Genomic DNA, 24,016 nt, shown 5'->3' with positions numbered 1-24,016 from the left:
TACTGCACAACGGACATTCCGAGAAAGAAATGTGTGTTGACAGTAAGTAACTTTAGAGAAACGCCGCTAGATGCCATTCCAACCATTGATTGTCTTTGAACCTAAGTCTCCGCAACCGTGGAGAGAACTATTCTATCAACGTTAGAGAAATTGATTATCAAGATATTTCTCCAGTCTTCTACTCGAACGGCGGGCAAATAAAGCTTTCCCCTCACTCCCCAAAGTTGACATGCCTTTGTGATTCCGTCACGTAGTGCATTCGCGTCGGTGGCGCATCGCCTGTACACCGTTAGCGACGCCAGCGAACATTCCGTCGAGATTTGTTTTGTTAACGGGAGCATGGCAGGTCTATACAGGATCAAAGTGAGTAGCCAGTCATAGAAGGTGGTCGTGTTCTCTTACTTAGCAAGTTATAATTTGCTACAGCTGTGCAGCGAGATCTGCATCGACAGTTCAGTTCTGCAGCTCGTATTGGCCACATCACGGCAGCTTCCTTTTACAAATACAAAATGAGCTTGTGTGTCGTAAAATGGTCTGGCATACCTTAGAAAAATGTCGAACGATTTCGACTTTTTGTCCATTGGCAGCATAAAATCGACGCTAGAAGCATAACAGTAGACACTCCAACCAAACAATGTTTAAGCTAACATCGCATGGGATGCAACTTCCAAGCACTAAACGAAGGAGATAAGGAAAAACTTATTCTGTTTTGCTATATCACAACGGAGAGATTTTAAGAAGGTAGAGATGTATACTAGAACTTAGAGAAAGCAACAACTGCACGCTATCCTAACCACGAAAGAGATTGAATTACAGTGTTCTTTACGGTTCCATTCTGACAGGACCTTCCGAAATTACCCTACCTATCAAAGAAACTGATGCATCCAGAAGACTCAGTCTGCAGTTGAACAAGTGTGTGTCAGTGACTGCGGGAGGACGACGGTTCAAAGCCGAGTCCGGCCATCCTGATTTACGTTTTCCGTGATTTCCCTAAATCGCTTAGGGCAAATGCCGCGATGGTTCCTTCGAAAGGGCACGGCCGATTTCATTCTCCATCCATGACTAATCCAAGCCTGTGCTCCGCTTCCAATGACCACGCTGACGACGGGATGTGGAACACCAGTCTCCTCCTCCTCTTCCTCCTCCCTCAGTGACTGCGGTCCAGCTTTTCGTAGACGTTTTTGGATTGCTCCATCTGTGGCGATATATATTTGAAGATGGTGGTAAGTTCCTATGGGACCAAACTGCTGAGGTCCTCGGTCCCTAGACTTACACACTACTTAATCTAACTTAAACTAACTAACGCTAACGACAACACACACATCCATGCCCGAGGAAGGACTCGAACGTCCGACGGAGGGAGCCGCGTGAACCGTGGCAAGGCGCCCCAGACCGCGCACTTTGAAGAGACAAGATGTCTGCCGAAGGGTAAAAATCCTGGTTGACATCACACTTCTGATGAAAGAGTAAAGAGCATTCGCAAGTTTTTGAGCGGAGTTCATAAAAATGCACTCGTCGTACAAGCAGAGAACTTGGCCATTCACAGTACAGGGATCTGGCGAATGTTACAGGCAAAGTTTGCCTACAAATAGTAGACACTGAAAATAGTGTACTTTTTCACGTTTTAATGATAAAAGGGAAAGTGTCGATGTAAAGGATACCGTCTCACAAGATATGAAAGAAGGCAGATGTTTACTGCGGTTAATTTTCAGTGGTGAAGTAATATTTCCATGTAGCGCTTAAGATAACAGGCATAATGTGTGCAAATGATGACTCCAGAACCATTAGGAAATCGTCGAGCGTGTAAGAGATACGCCTAAAGTGAACGTGTTTTGCGTCTTTTCTTACGAAAGACGTACGGATGAGTCCTTATGCGAATTACACAATAAGTGGAATGAGCTACCTCTAAATACTGCAGACGTGGCTCTTTTCTCAACTTCAGGAAAACCATAGGACTTTGACAGTTGCCAGTTCCAGCAGGATGGAGCTCCACCACACTGACGCAACCATCTCTGGCAACACCTCAATGACATACTGCCCTCAACAATATATAGTGAGCAGGGAATACCGAGATACTGCCCTCCAAGACCCTCGAATATGTCGGTTTGCGACTTTTTCTTGTGAGGATACGTTAAGGAATGCGTTTTCGTTGCCGCTTTAGTTCGTGACAAGAATGACTTCAAAAAAGAATAACACCAGCATTGACTTCTGTCGATAAGGAAATCTTACACAAAATGGACGACGAATTTTCACTATCTTCTACATGTTGTCCGTATGCCTGGTGGTGGACACACAGAACATTTATAATGACGTAGCAAAAAACTTTAGGATCTTTTGTGTATTTTGCAATGAGTCTCTGTTCTGTAGCATGTTTCTATCAAGAAATATAATTTCTTAACAGCAAGTCGCTTAAAGTGTAGTTGAAGGACAAAAATTAAATAATTAAATAAATTCTTTCACTGAATGATCTTATGATCTAAAGAAACCCTTACAACGTCTGTAACTAGCGAAACTAATGTCCTGGTACTCCATAGCTTTTAGTACCAGTGGTGCCTAGATTTCGACAGTTTTAGGACTGGACGAGTTGGCACCCTTTTTTTTTTTTTGTTGCGAGAAGTGATTGTGATACATTCGGTAAACAGTACCTAACCAGGTAAAGAAATAACAATACCACTAAAACAAATAATAGATATAAAATGACATTTCACGTTTTGTCTTTTTTGCGTTACTCCGTTCCCCTAAATGACAAATCAGGTTCCGTGATGAACGACGACTAAGGTCCCAATGAATGGAAACCGAAAATAAACCTACAATCACGCCACTAAGAACGAATAACTACAATCGTTTTGCAGTTACCGTCCAGTCAGCATTTTACTCAATGGTTCCAAAGCCTTGACGTATAATGCCCTTGATCGAGTGACTGATGACATAGATCAACGCGATATCTAAGACGATTACCACTCTGACTTTCGTAAACGCCATAGCATGGGCTCTCTGTTAAATAAAGTAATACATGAATACGCCATATAAAATAGTGAGACTACGATGCTGACGTTATTAAACTAAGAACAGTATTTGATGCCGTCAGCTATAATGATGTGGTCACAAAAACACGTCTACATTTTCTTCTTATCGCGGGCACTCGGGTTGCTTCGGCCTTACATATAGCTAATAAAAAACCTTCACTCAGTGATGCCACCTACGCAACCTAATTTTATCAACTAATGCTCAGAAGTATTTGTGTGACGTAATGGGAAACACTCTGAATGCTGTTTTGATCAAGGGAAGCTCACCGAATTATTCCCTGTGAGTGGAAAACTTCCTCAAGCGCCTTACTGCATTAGCATTTGGGTAAAATCCCCCTAAAGATTCTGCATCAAAAAACTGCGAATAATCTGAAACTTGCTTTGGATGAACAACTAGCTTGGCAGCGAACACTTTCGTCTACTGATGCCTCAGCCCATAGTCTAAACCTACCTAGCTGTACGATTATCTGGTATGAATTTCCTGTTCACGGAAAGATGTAAACTGTGATGGTTTGCATTGTCAGCTGATACTGTTATGACCCTTTCTAAATGTTGAACTCCACAGAAAATATACGAGCTATTTCAACTTCTCTCGTCATCAATGTAATGAAAAAGTGGAAAGAATACGTTGTTAGGAGTAAGGTAGTACATAATGCTCCTTATCTTGAGGAGATTAATAAACTCATAATAAATAAGACAAAAATAATAATGCACTGCAGATAATGACGGATGGACGTCTACTTTTGCTAAGTGAATCAGTTTTCAGGGAGCATGTGACCGTTATTCTATTAGTTACATATTCTCGACCTTTTCTTTCAAAGACAATAAAGATATTGTAGCACAAACTGTTGTGTGCATTCCATATATTCCAACTGCAAAGGAGTAATAACAATTAGTGTTTTCATACACAGCCATACCTAAAATTATCTGGGAATTGGGCTAAGCAGTGCGGATAAGAATTTGCGCCCGTCCGTGGTACCATTACTGCACACTCGAAAACAAGTAAAATGAAATGCACACCTTTTATTGCAATCACTACAACCGCCACAAAGGAATTATCCGAATACGACGGAAATCGGTACGTGTGATTTACATGCACAGACAAATAAATGATTACAGTTTCGGAAAAAATGGTGGTTTATTCAAGGCAAAAAACTGCACAAACTGGGCTAGTCAGTAACGCGTTGGTCCACCTCTGCAAGCAGTTATTCGTCTTGACACTGATTGATATTGTTGTTGGATACCCTCCTGAGGAATTTTGCCAAGTTATATCCAACTGGCACGTTAGATCTTCAAAATCTCGACATGGTCGAAAGGTCCTGCCCATAATGCTCCAAACGTTTCAATTGGGGAGAAATTCGACAACCTTGTTGGCAGAGGAATGGTTTGACAAGCACGAAAACAAGCAGCAGAAACTGTCGACGAGTGCGGGAGGGCATTATCTTGCTGAAATGTAAGCCCAGAACAGCTTCAATTATGGGCAACAAAACAGGCTGTAGAATATCGTCGACGTATCGCCACGGATGACAACCAAAGGGCTCCTGCTTCGAAAACAAATGGCACTCCACCCACTCCTGGCTGTCAGGCCATATGACGGGCGACAATCAGGCTGGTATCCCACTGCTGTCCAGGGCGTCTCCAGACACTTCTTCACTGCTCACCGAAGCGGGGTTATCACTGAAGACAATTCAAATCCAGTCAGTGAGACTCCAGGCCAAAGACATTAGCGATACGTCGATGACATTCTATCCCCCGTTTTGTTGCCCTTCATGGCAAGCCACCCTGAGTTTACTTTTCAGTAAGATAATGCACGCCCACAAACGGAGAGAGTTTCTGTTGCATGTCTTCGTGCTTGCACAACCCTACCTTGACCAACAGTGTCGAAGGATCTCTCCCAATTGAAAACGTCTGGAGAATTATGGGCAGGGCTCTACAACCAGCTCGGGATTTTGACGAACTAAAGCGCCAATTAGATACAACAGGGCACGATATTCCTCAGGTAGACTACCAACAACTCTGTCAATCTATGCCAAGCCGAATAACTGCTTGCATAAGGGCCAGACCTGCTCAATTTGTGAAGCTCTTTCTCTTGAATAAATCATCCAATTTTTCTAAAATTGTTATTATTTGTTTGTCCGTACATGTGCATCACGTCTACCGATTTCCGTCCCATTACGATAAAATTCCACGCGAATCGCGCAGAGCGTTGATAGCTACTATGGTGCGATCCTTGCAGCCGCCGACGCCGTGGGGGAAGATCCTGACGTCGATGCCGCTGTGGATGAACGTGCTGGCGCAGTGGGGCGGCATCTGGGGACTCTTCACCATGCTCACGCAGGCGCCCACCTACTTCCGGCACGTCCACGGCTGGAGCATACGAGCGGTGAGTCCACCGACAAGCCCTCCTTAAATCATTCAGTGATAGCACCATCTAGCTTTTGTGTCCGCCAGCTGCGATATTTTCTCTAAGGAAACAATTGATGATATCTTAACAAATGTAAGAACGTTTGTACTGAAGAATGCTAGCCATTAAAAATGTAACACCATGAAGATGGTATGCAACAAACATCAAATCGACATGAAGTGTGATAGTCTTGCATTACTTTATACTTTAACCTGTGAGATTAAAGGCGGGTACGATTCCAATTTAGAAGTCCATGAAACATCACTCCTTTATATACAGTGTATTCCAGCAGGAATTGTCAGTATTCAGGGATATCACGGGAATGGTCATTCGAAGCCAAAAATTCTAATAAACATGGGCTCTACGATGCATGCCTTAGGAGCTATGAGCACTTGTTCATCTTCGCTGCTGTGAAATGCATCTGTTCCGCTGAACAAGTCTTCATACCTATTAAGGTATGCATGTTGGAGCCCAAGTTTAGTAGACCTTGTTTTCTTGTTTTGGTCCATACCGCTCCCCTCAGAATATTGAAAACAAAGAGCTTGGGGGAGAAGAGATATTTTTTCACGGTATAGAAGATGAAGTGCTCTTAGATCTTTAGGTATCATTTTAGAGACGACGTTTTCTCGACTTTTTTTGCATCAAATGATCGTTCGTGTTATGTCCCTGAATACTGAACGTTCTTCCCCTGACGCCCTGTAGAATCTGATCCATATGTGAATAAACATAATCTAACTCTATTTATAAATTAGCGTTAACGCCCAAAAATATTATTTGAAAGCACAACGGAACAATTAAAGGGGAGTGTAACAAAAGCTAAATGAAGATTATTCCCTCGTGGCTTTAAATATAGTTAAAGCGAACGTATTTCTTAAGTCAATACATGTCGAGAGAGATATGGAACACGTGAAAGGCTAACTTGAATAAAGATCAGGTGAGTGAAAAATAAGTTCATAAGAATATCAGATTATATGTATACTTAAGATATTGTTCAGAAAGTGAAAATAAAGTATTATGTTTCACATAGAAATCCAATTAGACAGAACAACTGTCTTAAATGCGCCAGCGACGTACGACAAAAAAAGGTCATCATACAAGGGGCATTCATTTTAACTGAAGACACTGAAATACCACAAAACGTACACGTCGGATAAAAAAAAACTTATAATTCCAATTTGTTTGTCTCGGAGAGGGACATCCAATAATACCACACTTCACCCCCACCTTAAACCCTGCGTGGATGGCGGGGGGCAAGTTTGAAATCTTCAATGGAAACCCCCGTTTTTTATTGCAGATTACGGCTCTACGGCAAAATCTACATACGTTGTTACTGAAGCACTTTCTTCGTTCAGCCACAGATGGCGCTGTAATCAGAGGAATAGAAACGGGTACATAATCGTAATTTACGACATGCTACTCAATGGCCTTTGAATATCCACTGGCACGTGGGACCCCACCTCCATGCTGCGGGGATAGGACAGGCCAGCATGTCATAACTTCTAATTGGAAACCCCATTCGCAACGTTGTATTCCTCCGACATATCGAACAGGGGACTACTCGACTCACCACTGTGGCCGCGGCTCGAGGCGAGTACTACTCTACTTTTCTAGTAACAGTAAGTGTGCAAACGCAGTACCGCCAACTTCAGTACACTTAGTGGACCACTTTTCATATGACCGTTTACAGAACAGATGCATATCTGTGGGAATGTCAGCACAGGCTTTTCTGGTGCGGTCGATCATGTTCTCACGTCGTGTTGGCACTTGCTGGTACACCTTATCTTTTAAATATTCCCATGCAAAGAATTGCGGCGACGTCAAATCCGGCGACCTAGTGGGACAATTAATAGGACCACCCCTGCCGATCCATCGACCAGTGTAAACATGGTCTAATAATTCCTGTGCTTCAGTTGCGCCGGGTAACTGTTATGCTGAAACCACAAACATTGTAGGACGCCCAGGACTACATCCCGCAGTAGTACCGGTAGTTCCTGTTCCAAAAACCTTGGATATTTGCGTCCATCCAATGTGCCATCGATAAAATACAGACCAATGAATTTGTTCCCCATGATGCCACACCATCCTCTAACCGACCAAGGACGTAGACGGTCAACTTGACATAACCAGGGGCAATTGTCTACACTCCAGTAATGCCTGTTGTGGCGGTTAACGCTGCCATGGTTCGTGAATGTAGACGCATCGTAAATAGTACCTTGGCAAAGAACGTTGGGGTCGTCTTCATATGTTGATGTGCCCTTTCACGTAACACTATCCGTTTATGGAAATCGGCGCCACGAAATTCTTTATGCAGTGATACGTGGTATAGATGATACTCATGATGATGTATTGTGACAGTACTACCCACGAACGTACCGGAACCGCGGTGTAATTGCTGGGCTCTTAACCGTGGGTTGTGGTGCACTGCCGCTAGTTCTGCTATCTCATTAGCTCTCCTGTAAAGCGCTTGCTTCATTTACTTTTGCTGGTCCATAAGCTGCCATCTGACATAGAGGCATTCACAACCTTGTAAAAGAACGAACGAGAGCGAGCTTTCTCTGGAAGACGCTCGGCATAAAAGACAACAGCAGCGTCAACATTTCTCCTACATTCTCCTTAAATCAGGATCATTTCAGTTTTTTATTCTGTGGTTGCAACATTCATCGTCCATTTGCACGTCTGTTTTCCAAATGATTGGTAGGTGTGCGACAATAAACACAGAGCAAGTATTGTAAGCTGTAGAGCCGCTATGTGTTCTACGTCCACACGGTACGTGAGCCAAGGTCGCAGTGTTATGACACGTCGTAGTTCACTGCACGGCCACGGTGGCTCCCCAGTTGTTCCCTGTTACTTACGTCGGAGGAATACAACGTTGTGAATGGGGTTTCCAATTAGAAGTTATGAATACCGGTCTGTCCTACCTTCGCAGCATGGAGGTGGGGTCCCACATTACATAGGTTATTCAACGGCCATTGAGTAGCATGTCGTAATTTACAATTATGCACCAGTTTCAACTCCTCCGATTACAGCGGTGTCTGTGGCGAAGCGAAGTAAATGCTTCAGGCAAAACGTATGTAGAATTTGCCGTAGAATCGTAATCTGCAATAAAAAAATGTGTTTTCCCATTGATGATTTCAATGTGATCCCCCGCGAGCCACACTCGGGGAGGGGTGGGGGGGGGGGGGAGGCGGCTCGCGTTGGTATCGTTCGATGTCCCCCTCCGAGAAGACAAACTGGAATTATAAGTTTTTTGATTCGATGTGTAGTTTTCGATATATTTCAAATGATTCAAATGGCTCTGAGCACTATGGGACTCAACTGCTGAGGTCATTAGTACCCTAGAACTTAGAACTAGTTAAACCTAACTAACCTAAGGACATCACACACATCCATGCCCGAGACAGGATTCGAACCTGCGACCGTAGCGGTCTCGCGGTTCCAGACTGCAGCGCCAGAACCACGCGGCCACTTCGGCCGGCGATATATTTCAACGAGGTATAAAAGATATGAAAATCTGGATAATACTTCCCATGTATTCTATCGAAGTTGTGACTCGAAATAAGACCTACGTTAAACATGACTGTGAAATATCTTGCAGAAAGGAATCTAAAGTTCTACAATCTGAAAATGCACATAGCGCCCAATCTAAATGCTGGGAAAGTAATCAGGCAGCAACCGTCTCACCAGAATGCAGAAAAAAATCCTTCCAATGTGTCAACTTCATATACAGGGTGGTCCATTGATCGTGACCGGGTCAAATATCTCAGGACATAAGCGTCAAACGAAAAAACTACAAAGAACGAAACTTGTCTAGCTTGAAGGGGAAACCAGATGGCGCTTTGGTTGCCCCGATAGATGGCGCTGCCATGGGTCAAACGGATATCAACTGCGTTTTTTTAAAAATAGGAACCCCCATTTTTTATTACATATTCCTGTAGTACGTGAAGAAATATGAATGTTTTAGTTGTACCACTTTTTTCGCTTTGTGATAGATGGCGCTGTAATAGTCACAAACATATGGCACACAATTTTAGACGAACAGTTGGTAACAGGTAAGTTTTTTAAATTAAAATACAGAACGTAGGTACGTTTGAACATTTTATTTCGGTTGTTCCAATGTGATACATCTACCTTTGTGAACTTATCATTTCTGAGAAGGTATGCTGTTACAGCGTGATTACCTGTAAATACCACATTAATACAATAAATTCTCCAAATGATATCCGTCAACTCAAAGCATTTGGCAATACGTGTAACGACATTCCTCTCAACAGCGAGTACTTTGCCTTCCGTAATGTTCGCACATGTATTGACAAAGCGCTGACGCATGTTGTCAGGCGTTGTCGGTGGATCACGATAGCAAATATCCTTCAACTTTCCCCACAGAAAGAAATCGGGGGACGTCAGATCCGGTGAACGTGCGGGCCATGGTACGGTGCTTCGACGACCAATCCACCTGTCATGAAAATGCTATTCAATACCGCTTCAACCGCACGCGAGCTATGTGCCGGACATCCATCATGTTGGAAGTACATCGCCATTCTGTCATGCAGTGAAACATCTTGTAGTAACATCGGGAGAACATTATGTAGGAAATCAGCATACATTGCACCATTTAGATTGCCATCGATAAAATGGGGACCAATTATCCTTCCTCCCATAATGCCGCACCATACATTAACCCGCTAAGGTCGCTGATGTTCCACTTGTCGCAGCCATCGTGGATTTTCCGTTGTCCAATAGTGCATATTATGCCGGTTTACATTACCGCTGTTGCAGAATGACGCTTCGTCGCTAAATAGAACACGTGCAAAAAATCAGTCATCGTCCCGTAATTTCTCTTGTGCCCAGTGGCAGAACTGTACACGACGTTCAAAGTCGTCGCCATGCAATTCATGGTGCATAGAAATATGATACGGGTGCAGTCGATGTTGATGTAGCATTCTCAACACCGACGTTTTTGAGATTCCCGATTCTCGCGCAATTTATCTGCTACTGATGTGCGGATTAACCGCGATAGCAGCTAAACCACCTACTCGGGCATCATCATTTGTTGCAGGTCGTGTTTGACGTTTTTCATGTGGCTGAACTCTTCCTGTTTCCTTAAATAACGTAACTATCCGGCGAAGGGTCCGGACACTTGGATGATGTCGTCCAGGATACCGAGCAGCATACTTAGCACACGCCCGTTGGGCAGTTTGATCACAAAAGCCATACATCAACACGATATCGACTTTTTCCGCAATTGGTAAACGGTCCATTTTATCACGGGTAATGTATCACGAAGCAAATACCGTCCGCACTGGCGGAATGTTACGTGATACCACGTACTTAAACGTTTGTGACTATTACAGCGCCATCTATTACAAAGCGAAAAAAGTAGTCCAACTAAAACATTCATATTTCTTTACGTACTACACGAATATGTAATAAAAATGGGGGTTCCTATTAAAAAAAAACGCAGTTGATATCCGTTTGACCTATGGCAGCGCCATCTAGCGGGCTAACCATAGCACCATCTGGTTTCCCCCTTCAAGCTAGACGAGTTTCGTTCTTTGTAGTTTTTTCGTTTGATGCTTATTTCGTGAGATATTTGGCCCAGTCATAATCAATGGACCACCCTATATAGCAAACAGATCAGCAGGTCCTCATAGCAGCAAGAGCAAGAACAGAGTGTCCAAGTCAGAGTGACACTTCGTCTGCCGGGCACGCGGCCCTCGCTAACCGATTTTGCTCGTCAAGCTGTTGTGTTGGCTGAGCCACGTCCAAGTTCAGACAACTTGCTAAGACGTACCTCACAGCTTCCACACAGCGATATACTATGACAGCAGGTGTCTAGATGACTACAGGTTCCTTGAGATAGACAAGTGGCTATTAACGTGCACAGGAATACGCGACTCGAAATGTGATTGACAGCAGACAACTTTCAGGTGTACTGCATACGTGCATTTGGAAATTATTAATATTTCAGTGCAACTGCACAAACTAGATATAAATAATGCCATTTACGTTCTGTATAAAAGAAAAGAGTACACAGCGAGTTTCTCATTCAGAAATTGCCTCTGAATGGCTGTTGTTTGTTAGAATATTGTGTTACGCCTCGTGTAAGATGGAAAAACGTTTACTAGATAATATCGGAATTCCAAAGCAGCAGGATTGTTTCATATTGAGAAAACAGTTTATTGTTCCGCGGTCCTGCTGCTAAGGCTGCCTGAGAGCCCATTACTGTTACGGGAATGTGAGATCGATGATTTTAGGAGGGTCCGCAGCTCGTGGTCTTGCGGTAGCGTTCTCGCTTCCCACGCCCGGGTTCCCGGGTTCGATTCCCGGCGGGGTCAGGGATTTTTCTCTGCCTCGAGATGACTGGGTGTTGTGTGATGTCCTTGGGTTAGTTAGGTTAAAGTAGTTCTAAGTTCTAGGGGACTGATGACCATAGATGTTAAGTCCCATAGTGCTCAGAGCCATTTGAACCTTTTTTTGAACTTTAGGAGGGCCATAGTCAACGCCATGCAGGCGGACTCTTGATGCTGTTCAGGAAGAGTGGTCTGGTCCCAGCAACAGAGGTTTCATTCTCACGCTTCCTTCGCCACACACTACACTGTACACCACATATTACAGTCACCACGTGTAAGATGTAACTCTGACACACTGTGAGGAAATGGGCCAATGGTGGAGGAGGGAGAAAAACCATTCTGATTAGGCGATTGAACCTACCCCTGGGATTTGCCACCAACCCTTTCTCTCTTTTCTTGTCACTGAGGCCACGGCAGTTATTTTTCAGACCCGTCTGTACAAGAAATGCCCAGTCCCCAGCCATGTCGTTATCGGCAGTTGCATTCTCTTAACGCATGTGGTCTGACTTTTCAAAAAGATTTCCAGTTGTTACCGAATACTCTTGCTGCAGTCACCACAGACTCCTACTGTAGCGGCATCTCCGCAGACAGACCAGCGATGCAGGTTGTCAACTCCGCTGCGGAGTCTGGCCAATGCAAGAGTGTTTACAAACGAATACCACGCTTGACAACAAACACTTAGGTACGGCCATCTTCCATAAGAGGGCATCAACCAGCAGCAGAGGAAGGGGGCGCGACGATCAACGAACTATTTCCTGGCGATCACGTGTGTGCAAATAGTCCCAGAAATATCCTTCTGCCCAGGGCTTGGTAAGCTGTTGCCTGGCCGTTCAGCCGGCAGTTCTCAGCTCACCGAGTGCAGAGAAATCGGCCGGTCAAGTGGTGTGCCACCTCGACCATCCTCTCTTCCACAACGATTGTGAGATCTTGATTCCTTCGTGTTGGCCTGTCTACCAGCTATTAACTGCCGACTTCGACGTGGAACAGTTGTATGGGTATAGAGTCCAAGGGAATTCTGATTACAGGAATTACTTGTTATTTCCTTGATTCGCAGAAGGGATCCTTATTGTTTTCTGGTTTTGAAGAGTGTGTTGCAGTTGGTGGTTTATTGTAATTTCCTTAATAAAAAAGTTGGCAAACCGAATTATTTGTTGCTCTGTAGATTTAGCAACTCCTGCTAGTGATCATAACATGGTTTTAATATCAGAGGATTTACGATAACGGCAGTACGAGCTTTTCTGAGCTCCACAATACAATACAATGCCTGCCAAAAAAATAAAGGACTCAGAAGGAGAAGAAGAAACGAACTTAAAATTCGTGGGTTGAACGGAATGTGATGTCATTGCAATGATTCCAAAATCGAGTTAAATTTACGAAGAACTTGGCAGTATAAGTCCACTTATGACCACAGTGATTCCAAAATCGAGTCAAATTTATGAAGAACTTGGCAGTATAAGTCCACTTAGGACTATTATGCTGCACCCCTTCTAGCCCAGATACATGAACTGATTCGGTTGAGAAGAGTACCACAAAGCCGTTGTATCCTCTTCAGAGGCAAGTTGGACCCCAGCTGTTGTAACCCATCCTTGATATCCATGAAACTGTGTAATGTGTGAGTATGACGTGCTGGGGCTCGCCAGTGGATTCTGCAAACTGCCTAACAAGCTTATGTACTCGACATCGAAAAGTTATTCAAGCTAGTGTATGCCGTGTGTAACAATTGCTCGTTTCAGTAATTGAAATACTCTGCGATTTCAAAACTGTGCCAAATACAAATTGTAGCAATTCTCATTAACCATTCATGGTGCAAATGAAGTAAATTTCGTACTGCATGTATTAATTGTTCCAAGTAGTGGCGTCTGCTTTACAGTGCTGCGCTGTAACAGGAATAGCACAATTCAGTCACGGAACAAAAATCTGTCAGATTTATATTTTAATTAGGATTGAAACTGTTGTCACGAAAGTAAAGTACAATTTGTAAACTTTCACGTTAGTTCATTTTCTCGTATTATTATCACAACTGGATAATGTGCAAGAAATTGTTTATACAAAACGTGAACATGTGTTCACATATTTATATGTCAAATGACTGCTTACTCGAAGCACAGGAATGTATGACAATGTGCGCGAAAATTCAATAAATGATTGCCTGAATCAATTGCACTTGGGACAGACTTCTGTTAGCAAGTGATGGATACCTCAGAGTAAATGGAATATTGTTACGGAACCGCGACTGGCTCTTCAAATTTGTGCAGCGTGCAATCACAAGTCAACAACGGATCGAAGATCCAAATAAGTAAAATCACTGAAGAAGCAACACAAGTTGCGGAATAGACCTCGCAAACTGTGAGCTGCTCAGACCAAAGACAGTGCTAACGCTAAAAAGCAACGCTTACTCAAAGGAGTCAGCAAAAATAGCGCCAGACTGCAGCCAGGCGTCTTTCTCTCTCGATATGACCTCACAGACACACGTCTTCACACCGTTCCTCGTCTTCTCTGTGTTCCTCTTGGCTCCCAAAATCCCGATGGCTTGGAGGGGTGATTCACAACTTTCGCCACAGTGATGAGCAATATTTTCTCTGAATACTCTAAAACGCAGGCGATTCCAACTAAAACTTTTTCACCATCTCTTACTGCACGTTCGTTAACTGACACTGTGTATCCTGTGTCGCCACTCACTGCTACACACTTTCACACCACAGCGCCTAAGCTGATGATTCATCTGAATGGTCAGCAACAAACGGAATGTAAGATTCTGAAATTTTCCCACACTGGAGACGGCGAAATGGCAGTTTAGTGTTTTTGCATCGTCCTAAGGGTTGCACAGATGCTTCATGGCAGCAATACTCAGAGGACCTGCGGTCGCTATGCTCTAACTTCTAAGGTTCGTGCCAGTTTGTGGCCGAACCCCGGCAAAGTTAAGAATATACAACTCTGAAATTTATTTAGTATCGTAAAGCGATATGTGAGTGTACTGTCACATGTGGCTCTGGGACGGCATAGACGTCCTCGTTGATCCCTCACAAGCTCTATCAGGAACCGATTTTGGGAGATTGTTGGTCATAGGAGTATCTCAGAATCACACTTCACATGTGCTATGTGTGCACAGGCATTGTCCTATTGAAAAATGGCGCCATGATATTGCTGCATGAGAGGTAACACTTGAGGACGCAGCATGTCCGTGGCGTAGCCTATCATTGTGCTGTCAGAATCCCCTCAATCACTACCAGCAGCGATTCGATGTGATACGCGATGGTTCCCCATACTGTGACGCGACCAGTAACACCGCTGTGCCTCTAAAAATCAATGGGATAATAAGATATCTGTGCAGGTCTCCTCCGTACTCGTAGACGACGGTCATTCTGGGTAGTATAGAACCGTGAGTCGTCACTGAGCACAGTAAGACGCCATTCATGAGCAGTCCATGCGTCCCGCTCACCGCAAGACTCCAAACGCAGCCGCTGGTGTTGTAGTGTTAACGGCAGCCTACGTACTGGACGGTAATTACCTAACCCGGCTGCTGCTGGTCTCCGAACAACGGTACGGGGTGGCACATAATGTTGCAAAGAGCGCATTACTGTTTTGCTCTCGGCTGGGAGTCTCAGGTGTGAAGGAGTTACGAAGTGCGTGGTGCGCAATACGGTGATCTTCCCGCGTGGTGGTCAGGCACGGCCGACAGGAACCTTGACGAGTATGCCTGCCTTCACGATCCCATTCAATCCAAATCGGGCCACTGTCACATCCGAAAGCACCGCTGAGGTGCATAATGCACGATTCGACCAGAAGGCACTGAGGCTGCTTTCTATTGGTAACACTTGTCACACGAGTATGTGGCATATCCGTGCCCTTCAAAGTGCTCACTCAACACCAGACGCTCCTCACTCTCCTTATGTACCCTATCATACCCGATAATAACAACAAACACAATCAACACTAATAAACTCTGGTGGACGTTCTACCTGTCAGAGAAAATTATAGCTCTAACCATTTACACACTCGCCGACGGTGGGTAAGCGTGCGAAGTTACTTCGACATCCGATCATGTCTTTTAGCTCCTTCACTTCTTTTTGTCAGGCTGTGTACTTTAGGAAGGTCCTGCCAGAACGGAGCCATAGAGAACACTCAAACTTCAATCCTTTTCGTGCTCAAGATAGCGTGCAACTGTTGCTTCCTTTAAATTCTGTTGTGGATCTTTATCTTCTCATTTTCTCTGTAGAGTGATGCAGCAAAACAGAATGCATTTTTCCTTATCCCCATCGTTTAGCACTTGGAAGTTCCATCCTACACGATATTAGCGTTAAATTTTGTTTGGGTGGAGAGTGTAACGTTCCTTGCTTGCTTTTACCATGGATTTTATACTGCCAATGGAAAACTGTCGACACCATTCGATGTTTTCCTAAGATATATCTGAGCATTTTGCGACACACAAGCTTATTTTGCAAAATGATCTGCCAGGTTGAAATGATCTGGCCAGTACGAACTGCAGAGTCGAACTGTCGATGCAAATCTCGTTGCACACCTGTAGCAAATTCTAACGTGTTAAACCAGAGAACAAAAACCACCTCTGGCTGGCTCCTTTCTACGATGAGTCCCTTTGATCGTGCATAGTCTTGTCCCAGTCCAAATCTAACCTTAAATGCCCAGACACAGCTTAATACTTCCCTTTCCTAAACTTCACATAATCGTCTCAGTGTTTCATTACTGCCCACACTGTCTGATCCCTCATATTCCCCCATTTTCCTGTATTCATTGAGTTCTTTTGTTTTATTGAAATTGCCTATGTGATCCATATAGTCTGCAGTTACAATTTTTAAGTCTTTCTTTTAACTGATACTGCATTACTTTCCATGTTTAATACCTCTTGAAGTTGTCTCCGTAAGTACTGTTTTATGTTACTTGGTTTATTTATTTAGTGCATACTATACATAGGAACAGTTTTTGAATATACTGTTAATGTTTTTCCTGTTTTTCCCTTTTTATTTGTATATTGTTCAACTTTTTAGTTTTTAAAATGCGTTACCAGCACACTTACTGTATGTCCCCTCACACTCCTTCATTTTCCTCCATTTTTTAAATTTCTGTTTATCTTATCGATATTGATTAACTTCCTCATACATGCTGTAGGTACTTTGATAATTCTTTATTTTAATTGGTTTGTGTATCACTCTCCATGTTTTATACCTCCTGAATAGCGTTGTCAAGTACTAATTTTATTTTATTTTACTGGTTTTGTTTATTAACATGAACTGCTATTTATGCATGCTGTTCCAGTTTTTTATTTAATTTTTTCCTGTTTACTCCCTTTATATTTATTTATTGTTCAGCTTTTTTCATTACATTACCATCACGTCCTCAAAGAGGTCATTTACTGTGCGTTTGTGCTTCAATCTAGATGTGTAATTTCTTTTCCAATGCCTTTTACAAATGTTGTAACTTCTTTGGCGACAACAGTCAGGTAACGCTGAAGACGGCCTTGTAAAACGTAAAACCGATTAACACAATAAAGTTAACACTGTACAACAAAAGTAAAAAATGCTCAAATGTGAATGAATTCCTAAGGGACCAAACTGTTGACGTCATCGATCCCTAGACTTACACCCTATTTAAACTATCTTATGATATGAACAACACACACACCCACGCCCAAGGGAGGACTCGAACCTCCGGCGGGAGGGGCCGCGCAATCCGTGGCATGGCGCCTCAAACCGCATGGCGAAAAAAAGTAAACTAGTGCTTTTCATTTATTACTCAAAGATAGTTAAGCGGCGCACCCGGTTTCATTTTCTATACACTATAGTTGTGGAACTGTGTTGACAACGGCAGGTCGACTTTGGGGAAAGAGGAGAGAATTTACACGTCTGCCATTCAATTAGAAGGGTAGAGAAATATCGTACTACTCATACTATTTAAAGTTTATGGAAGTATTTTTGTTGTGGCGTAACAAGACAGCCACGCCACTCGGAAGTAGCCGAAAGGCACGCGCTAAGCTCACGCAGATGGGCGTGAGGTCTGAAACAGGATACGTAATGAATGCTACACTCCTGGAAATGGAAAAAAGAACACATCGACACCGGTGTGTCAGACCCACCATACTTGCTCCGGACACTGCGAGAGGGCTGTACAAGCAATGATCACACGCACGGCACAGCGGACACACCAGGAACCGCGGTGTTGGCCGTCGAATGGCGCTAGCTGCGCAGCATTTGTGCACCGCCGCCGTCAGTGTCAGCCAGTTTGCCGTGGCATACGGAGCTCCATCGCAGTCTTTAACACTGGTAGCATGCCGCGACAGCGTGGACGTGAACCGTATGTGCAGTTGACGGACTTTGAGCGAGGGCGTATAGTGGGCATGCGGGAGGCCGGGTGGACGTACCACCGAATTGCTCAACACGTGGGGCGTGAGGTCTCCACAGTACATCGATGTTGTCGCCAGTGGTCGGCGGAAGGTGCACGTGCCCGTCGACCTGGGACCGGACCGCAGCGACGCACGGATGCACGCCAAGACCGTAGGATCCTACGCAGTGCCGTAGGGGACCGCACCGCCACTTCCCAGCAAATTAGGGACACTGTTGCTCCTGGGGTATCGGCGAGGACCATTCGCAACCGTCTCCATGAAGCTGGGCTACGGTCCCGCACACCGTTAGGCCGTCTTCCGCTCACGCCCCAACATCGTGCAGCCCGCCTCCAGTGGTGTCGCGACAGGCGTGAATGGAGGGACGAATGGAGACGTGTCGTCTTCAGCGATGAGAGTCGCTTCTGCCTTGGTGCCAATGATGGTCGTATGCGTGTTTGGCGCCGTGCAGGTGAGCGCCACAATCAGGACTGCATACGACCGAGGCACACGGGGCCAACACCCGGCGTCATGGTGTGGGGAGCGATCTCCTACACTGGCCGTACACCACTGGTGATCGTCGAGGGGACACTGAATAGTGCACGGTACATCCAAACCGTCATCGAACCCATCGTTCTACCATTCCTAGACCGGCAAGGGAACTTGCTGTTCCAACAGGACAATGCACGTCCGCATGTATCCCGTGCCACCCAACGTGCTCTAGAAGGTGTAAGTCAACTACCCTGGCCAGCAAGATCTCCGGATCTGTCCCCCATTGAGCATGTTTGGGACTGGATGAAGCGTCGTCTCACGCGGTCTGCACGTCCAGCACGAACGCTGGTCCAACTGAGGTGCCAGGTGGAAATGGCATGGCAAGCCGTTCCACAGGACTACATCCAGCATCTCTACGATCGTCTCCATGGGAGAATAGCAGCCTGCATTGCTGCGAAAGGTGGATATACACTGTACTAGTGCCGACATTGTGCATGCTCTGTTGCCTGTGTCTATGTGCCTGTGGTTCTGTCAGTGTGATCATGTGATGTATCTGACCCCAGGAATGTGTCAATAAAGTTTCCCCTTCCTGGGACAATGAATTCACGGTGTTCTTATTTCAATTTCCAGGAGTGTATAAAGAAAAGTACGTAGCTGCTGGAATACTTAACTTTAATCCATCATTGTTGTACATCGCTCTTGACGATACAAGTGAGACTCTGTAGATTCAGGCAATGTTACTAATGGCGCCTTGCTAGGTCGTAGCCATTGACTTAGCTGAAGGCTTTTCTGACTATCTGCTCTGCAAATGAGCGAGGCATCGTCAGTATGCATCGCTAGCTACGTCGTCCGTACAACTGGGGCGAGTGCTAGTAAGTCTCTCGAGACCTGCCGTGTGGTGGCGCTCGGTCTGCGATCACTAACAGTGGCGACACGCGGGTCCGACATGTACTAACGGACCGCGGCCGATTTAAAGCTACCACCTAGCAAGTGTGGTGTCTGGTGGTGACACCACAAATTTCTCCACGGTTGCGGATAGATAATAGAACTCTTATTTGCAACAAGACAGTATGTCATCGAGCCGATATTTTGTTGCGAAGAATTGTGAGATCCGTCATCGCTGGGTTGGGCAAAATGTCTCTCGAGATTCGACACTTCTTCGCTACACGCCTTCTTCCTTTGATCACACACTATGCGATTTCCTTTCGTTAGAACTCATAAAAAATTCGGTGTACGCAGCTCCACCAACTACTCTGGGGAACTGCTTTTATTGTTTTAGCGGAGGGTGGGAGTACAGTACATTTTGCTATTCGAGAGGAGAAAGCCAAGTGCCAGCACAGGTTTTCTCACTTTTCCATCTCATTTTTAGCTACGAAAGACGGGGACAGGTCACTTCAGAGGTGCACATCACAGTCACCTGCACTCAACATGTATGCTTACAATACCACACTCAGAGTTCGCAAAGGAAATATGCCAATGGGGCGAAGGGTGAAAACAGGCGGTTGAACCTACACCTTGGCCTCTTCCAGCCAACACTGCTATATAGCTTTGACCAAAAGTATGTTTACGGAGGAGAGGAGTAATCAGTGACTAGAGATTTGCATAACTCGATTTCTCCAAACACATTGTGAACAAAATATTTTATAGTGAAAATGGCTGTTATTCACGAGCTGTTTCTTTTTCGTAGTTATCTTGTTTTTGTTCAGAAAAACAATAGTTATTCTCTTTTCCGCAGTTATATAACAATACGTATTTCATGTCACATTACTTCAGTTGCTCTTCCACCTTTCACTTCACGTCCAAATTTAAACGCACTGTATGTCAGCTGAGTTCATTATAAATTTCAAGACTGAAACAACCATGGACTTAAAAGCAGTAATACATGTAACCTACTTTTAACGTCCTTCGCATTTTCGGTTTACAGTACCTCCTCTAGTGTCAACAAACAGGTAAAATGAAATGTCATGTGGCTAGGGCCTCCCGTCGGGTAGACCGTTCCCCTGGTGCAGGTCTTTCGATTTGACGCCACTTCGGCGACCTGCGCGTCGATGGGGATGAAATGATGACAACACAACACCCAATCCCTGAGCGGAGAAAATCTCCGACCCAGCCGGGAATCGAACCCGGGCCCTTTGGATTGACAGTCTGTCACGTTGACCACTCAGCTACCGGGGGCAGTCAACAAACAGTTGGCTAACATAAGACTGAATGGCTTACATCTCATAAAGTACTCGCTTACGAATATTATAGGAATACATCCTAGCTCTGACAAGTATTATCTCCTATAAGAACATGGGACACTTTAAAAAAACTACAGATAAAACCAGAGGTTATCCGGTCTCCTGCTGAAAAACTGCTCCGATATCAGTACTAAGTTGTATTTATCCTGCTAAATATTGCAAGAAATCGATGTCTCTTTCCCTCCGGTGAACCCTTTGGTGTAAGTCGTTACAGATGAAAATTTTAGTAAATATGCAACTTTCAATATAGTTAGCACACAATATGTCACCAAAAGTAAATTTTAACAGTTTTGTGATAGAGATTGAAACCAAAGTAATCGCACTCTGTATTGATGTGATGCACGTTTTCAGGATTTCAGCACAGCAATATGTGTTGGTGGTACAGTTCGGCACATTCGCGTCAAATGGGTCCAAACTCTTTGTTTCAGACTGGGCTTCTATCTGGATTCCCGCACATCTGCAGAATCACATTCGCAATGATGGTGTCTTGGGTTGGAGACTACATGCTGAAGAAGGAGATCGTCTCGCGGACTAATCTAAGGAAGATAGCCACTGCCCTGTGTAAGTTTTTGGACAACGGTAAAGTTATCGGAAACATAATAGTCTACACCTTGGAGAAGCAAACATTCTGCTTTGTAAGCTCCTAGTCTTTAGATCTCTACATAAATTTTCCATTTTGTTCTGGTCTTGGTGAGTGTTCTATTGGTTTCTTGTCAAATGGCACCTACCTGTTATTCAAAAACTTGTATGTGAAATGTATTGTTTCTGAAATAATGTTTCACAAATCTCGGTCATTTTCACTTATTAGTTTTCTGCCCTTTACTCCTACAGTGTTTTCTTACATTTCTAGAATCAATTTTGTATTATATCTCTCCACGTAATACCGGGTGATGAAGAAGTCAGTATAAATTTTAAAACTGAATAAATCACGGAATAATGTAGATAGAGAGGTACAAAATGACACACATGCTTGGAATGACATGGGGCTTTATTAGAACGAAAAAAATACAAAAGTTAAAAAATGTCCGACAGATGGCGCTTAATCTGATCAGAATAGCAATAATTAGCATAACAAAGTAAGACAAAGGAAAGATGATGTTCTTTACAGGAAATGTTCAACATGTCCACCATCATTCCTTAACAATAGCTGTAGTCGAGGAATAATGTTGTGAACAGCACTGTAAAGCATGTCCGGAGTTACGGTGAGGCAGTGGCGTCGGATGTTGTCTTTCAGCATCCCTAGAGATGTCGGTCGATCACGATACACTAGCGACTTCAGGTAACCCCAAAGCCAATAATTGCACGGACTGAGGTCTGGGGACCTGGGAGGCCAAGCACGACGAAAGTGGCGGCTGAGCACGCGATCATCACCAAACGACGCGCGCAAGAGATCTTTTCACGCGTCTAGTAATATGGGGTGGAGCGCCATCCTGCATAAACATCGTACATTCCAGCAGGTGTTTATCAGCCGGACTGGGGATGATGTGGTTCTGTAACATATCGGCGTATCTCTCACCCGTCGCGGTAGCTGTTTTGCTGTCCAGCGCCATCTGCCGGACATTTTGTGAACTTTGTTTTTTTTTGTTCTAATAAAACCCCATGTCATTCCAAGCACGTGTGTCAATTTTTACCTCTCTATCTACATTATTCCGTGGTTTATTAAGTTTTCAAATTTATACTGACTTTTTGATCACCCGGTATTCCGAATTGTTCAGAACTATCACATTCAGATGTTTTCGGTTTCGCTTCATCCGATAGTCCCACACTCTACGACTCGCCTGTGTAGTGATTTGTTCCAGAAATATCATTTCAGGCCGTTTCTCTTCAATTGCAAGACAGAATTTTGGTACTAGCAGAGCTCTCCTTTTGAACCCAAAAAAAAAAAAAAAAAAAAAGATTAAGTCGTGCACAATTTTCTCTGACATCTCAAAGAAAAAAAGACGAAGGTTTAACGTGTTGTCCTCTGCAACAAGCTGCTTGACTCTGGTGTGCACATTATTTAGGGGAGACGGCACTGCCACGGAGTGGCCTGGTGGAGTGAACATATTATGAAGTCCACGTGTTTGAGCGATAAAAGCGTCACTCTACGTTAATAGAATGTTGTTCTGTTTCCATTTGGCATTAGCTCCAAGTGCACCTTTCCAATCAGTCTGATGATTTCGCCTATGCGTTCTCGATAAGAAACTCTGGATATCGTTGAATAAGACAATAATATGGTGTTCTGAGGTCACTGAAGGTTGTTACAAATAAACTTACACAGCCTAATTAGTATGGTGGCATCAAATGAGGCGTTATATTGTCTTCATCGTACTGTTTGTGACATTTTTATAAAGTAGTGAAATCACTGCTTTATATGCTTCATTCCGCATGTCACTAGAATTCACTGTTGCTTGTTAATATTTTTGCATATGTAAACCGTTCGCCTCCAAACAAGTAGTACTGAATCATGTTATTTCCACAGGACGCTATCGAACTGAAATATCGACGATAAATTATAAAAGCAAGAGAAGACTAGACGCTTTTGAAAAGTGATGTTGCAGAAGAATGCCGAAGGTTACATACATAGACGGAGTGCGTAAAAAATTCACAAATAGGCTAAAAGAAGGTATGAGTTGATAGGATCCGTCCTGAACCATGGGGTAACCGTTATTCTGAAAACTGATGGAAGTTATATTTGGAGGCGAAGGAAGGGGGGCGGTTGGGGGGGGGGGGGGGGAAGGGGAACAGATTCAGCAGCAGTTATGTAAAGAGACTTCCACGGGAGACAAAAGTAGACTAATTGGAGTTCAGCAGTATACCAGTCTTCTGAATAAAGACTACAAAAACAAATGGACACTGCTACAGAGTCGTAAATGTAATAATTCAAAGCAGCGAATTGTGGATGGAGTAGAAACCACTTGCTGAACATGAAAATGCATAGCTACTATATTTCTTTTTCCCGAAAGAGAGGCTTTTTGCTTGGGATTACATACTGTTCCGTTGGGACCTGATATTGAATCTTATGCATTATGTCCCAATATCGTGCTCTGTGTAGGCTAGGCTGCCAAGTGTATTGACAGTCCGTTTTTGTGGTGGTCTGGACGGCAGGGTGTCGTGACCAACATAACAATATAATCGGTCTGACCTTTCAGTTGGTCAGTGTTCTTGTGCATTGTCGGTACCGCAGAACTGAG

The 24,016-nt window shown here is 44.0% G+C and overlaps 1 protein-coding gene across 1 annotated transcript in view; it reads left to right on the top strand.

The window, feature by feature from the left end:
- Nucleotides 1-24,016, top strand: part of LOC124595759 — a 101,806-nt gene that overhangs the window by 53,173 nt on the left and 24,617 nt on the right. The window contains exons 6-7 of the mRNA XM_047134637.1: nt 5,263-5,409; nt 21,272-21,404. Of these exons, the coding sequence (XP_046990593.1) occupies nt 5,263-5,409; nt 21,272-21,404 (280 nt within the window). The remainder of the gene's footprint in view (nt 1-5,262; nt 5,410-21,271; nt 21,405-24,016) is intronic.

This window comes from Schistocerca americana, chromosome 2 (genome assembly GCF_021461395.2).
Source record: "Schistocerca americana isolate TAMUIC-IGC-003095 chromosome 2, iqSchAmer2.1, whole genome shotgun sequence".
Lineage (NCBI taxonomy): Eukaryota > Metazoa > Arthropoda > Insecta > Orthoptera > Acrididae > Schistocerca > Schistocerca americana.
This window is presented reverse-complemented; position numbering and strand designations above follow the sequence as displayed.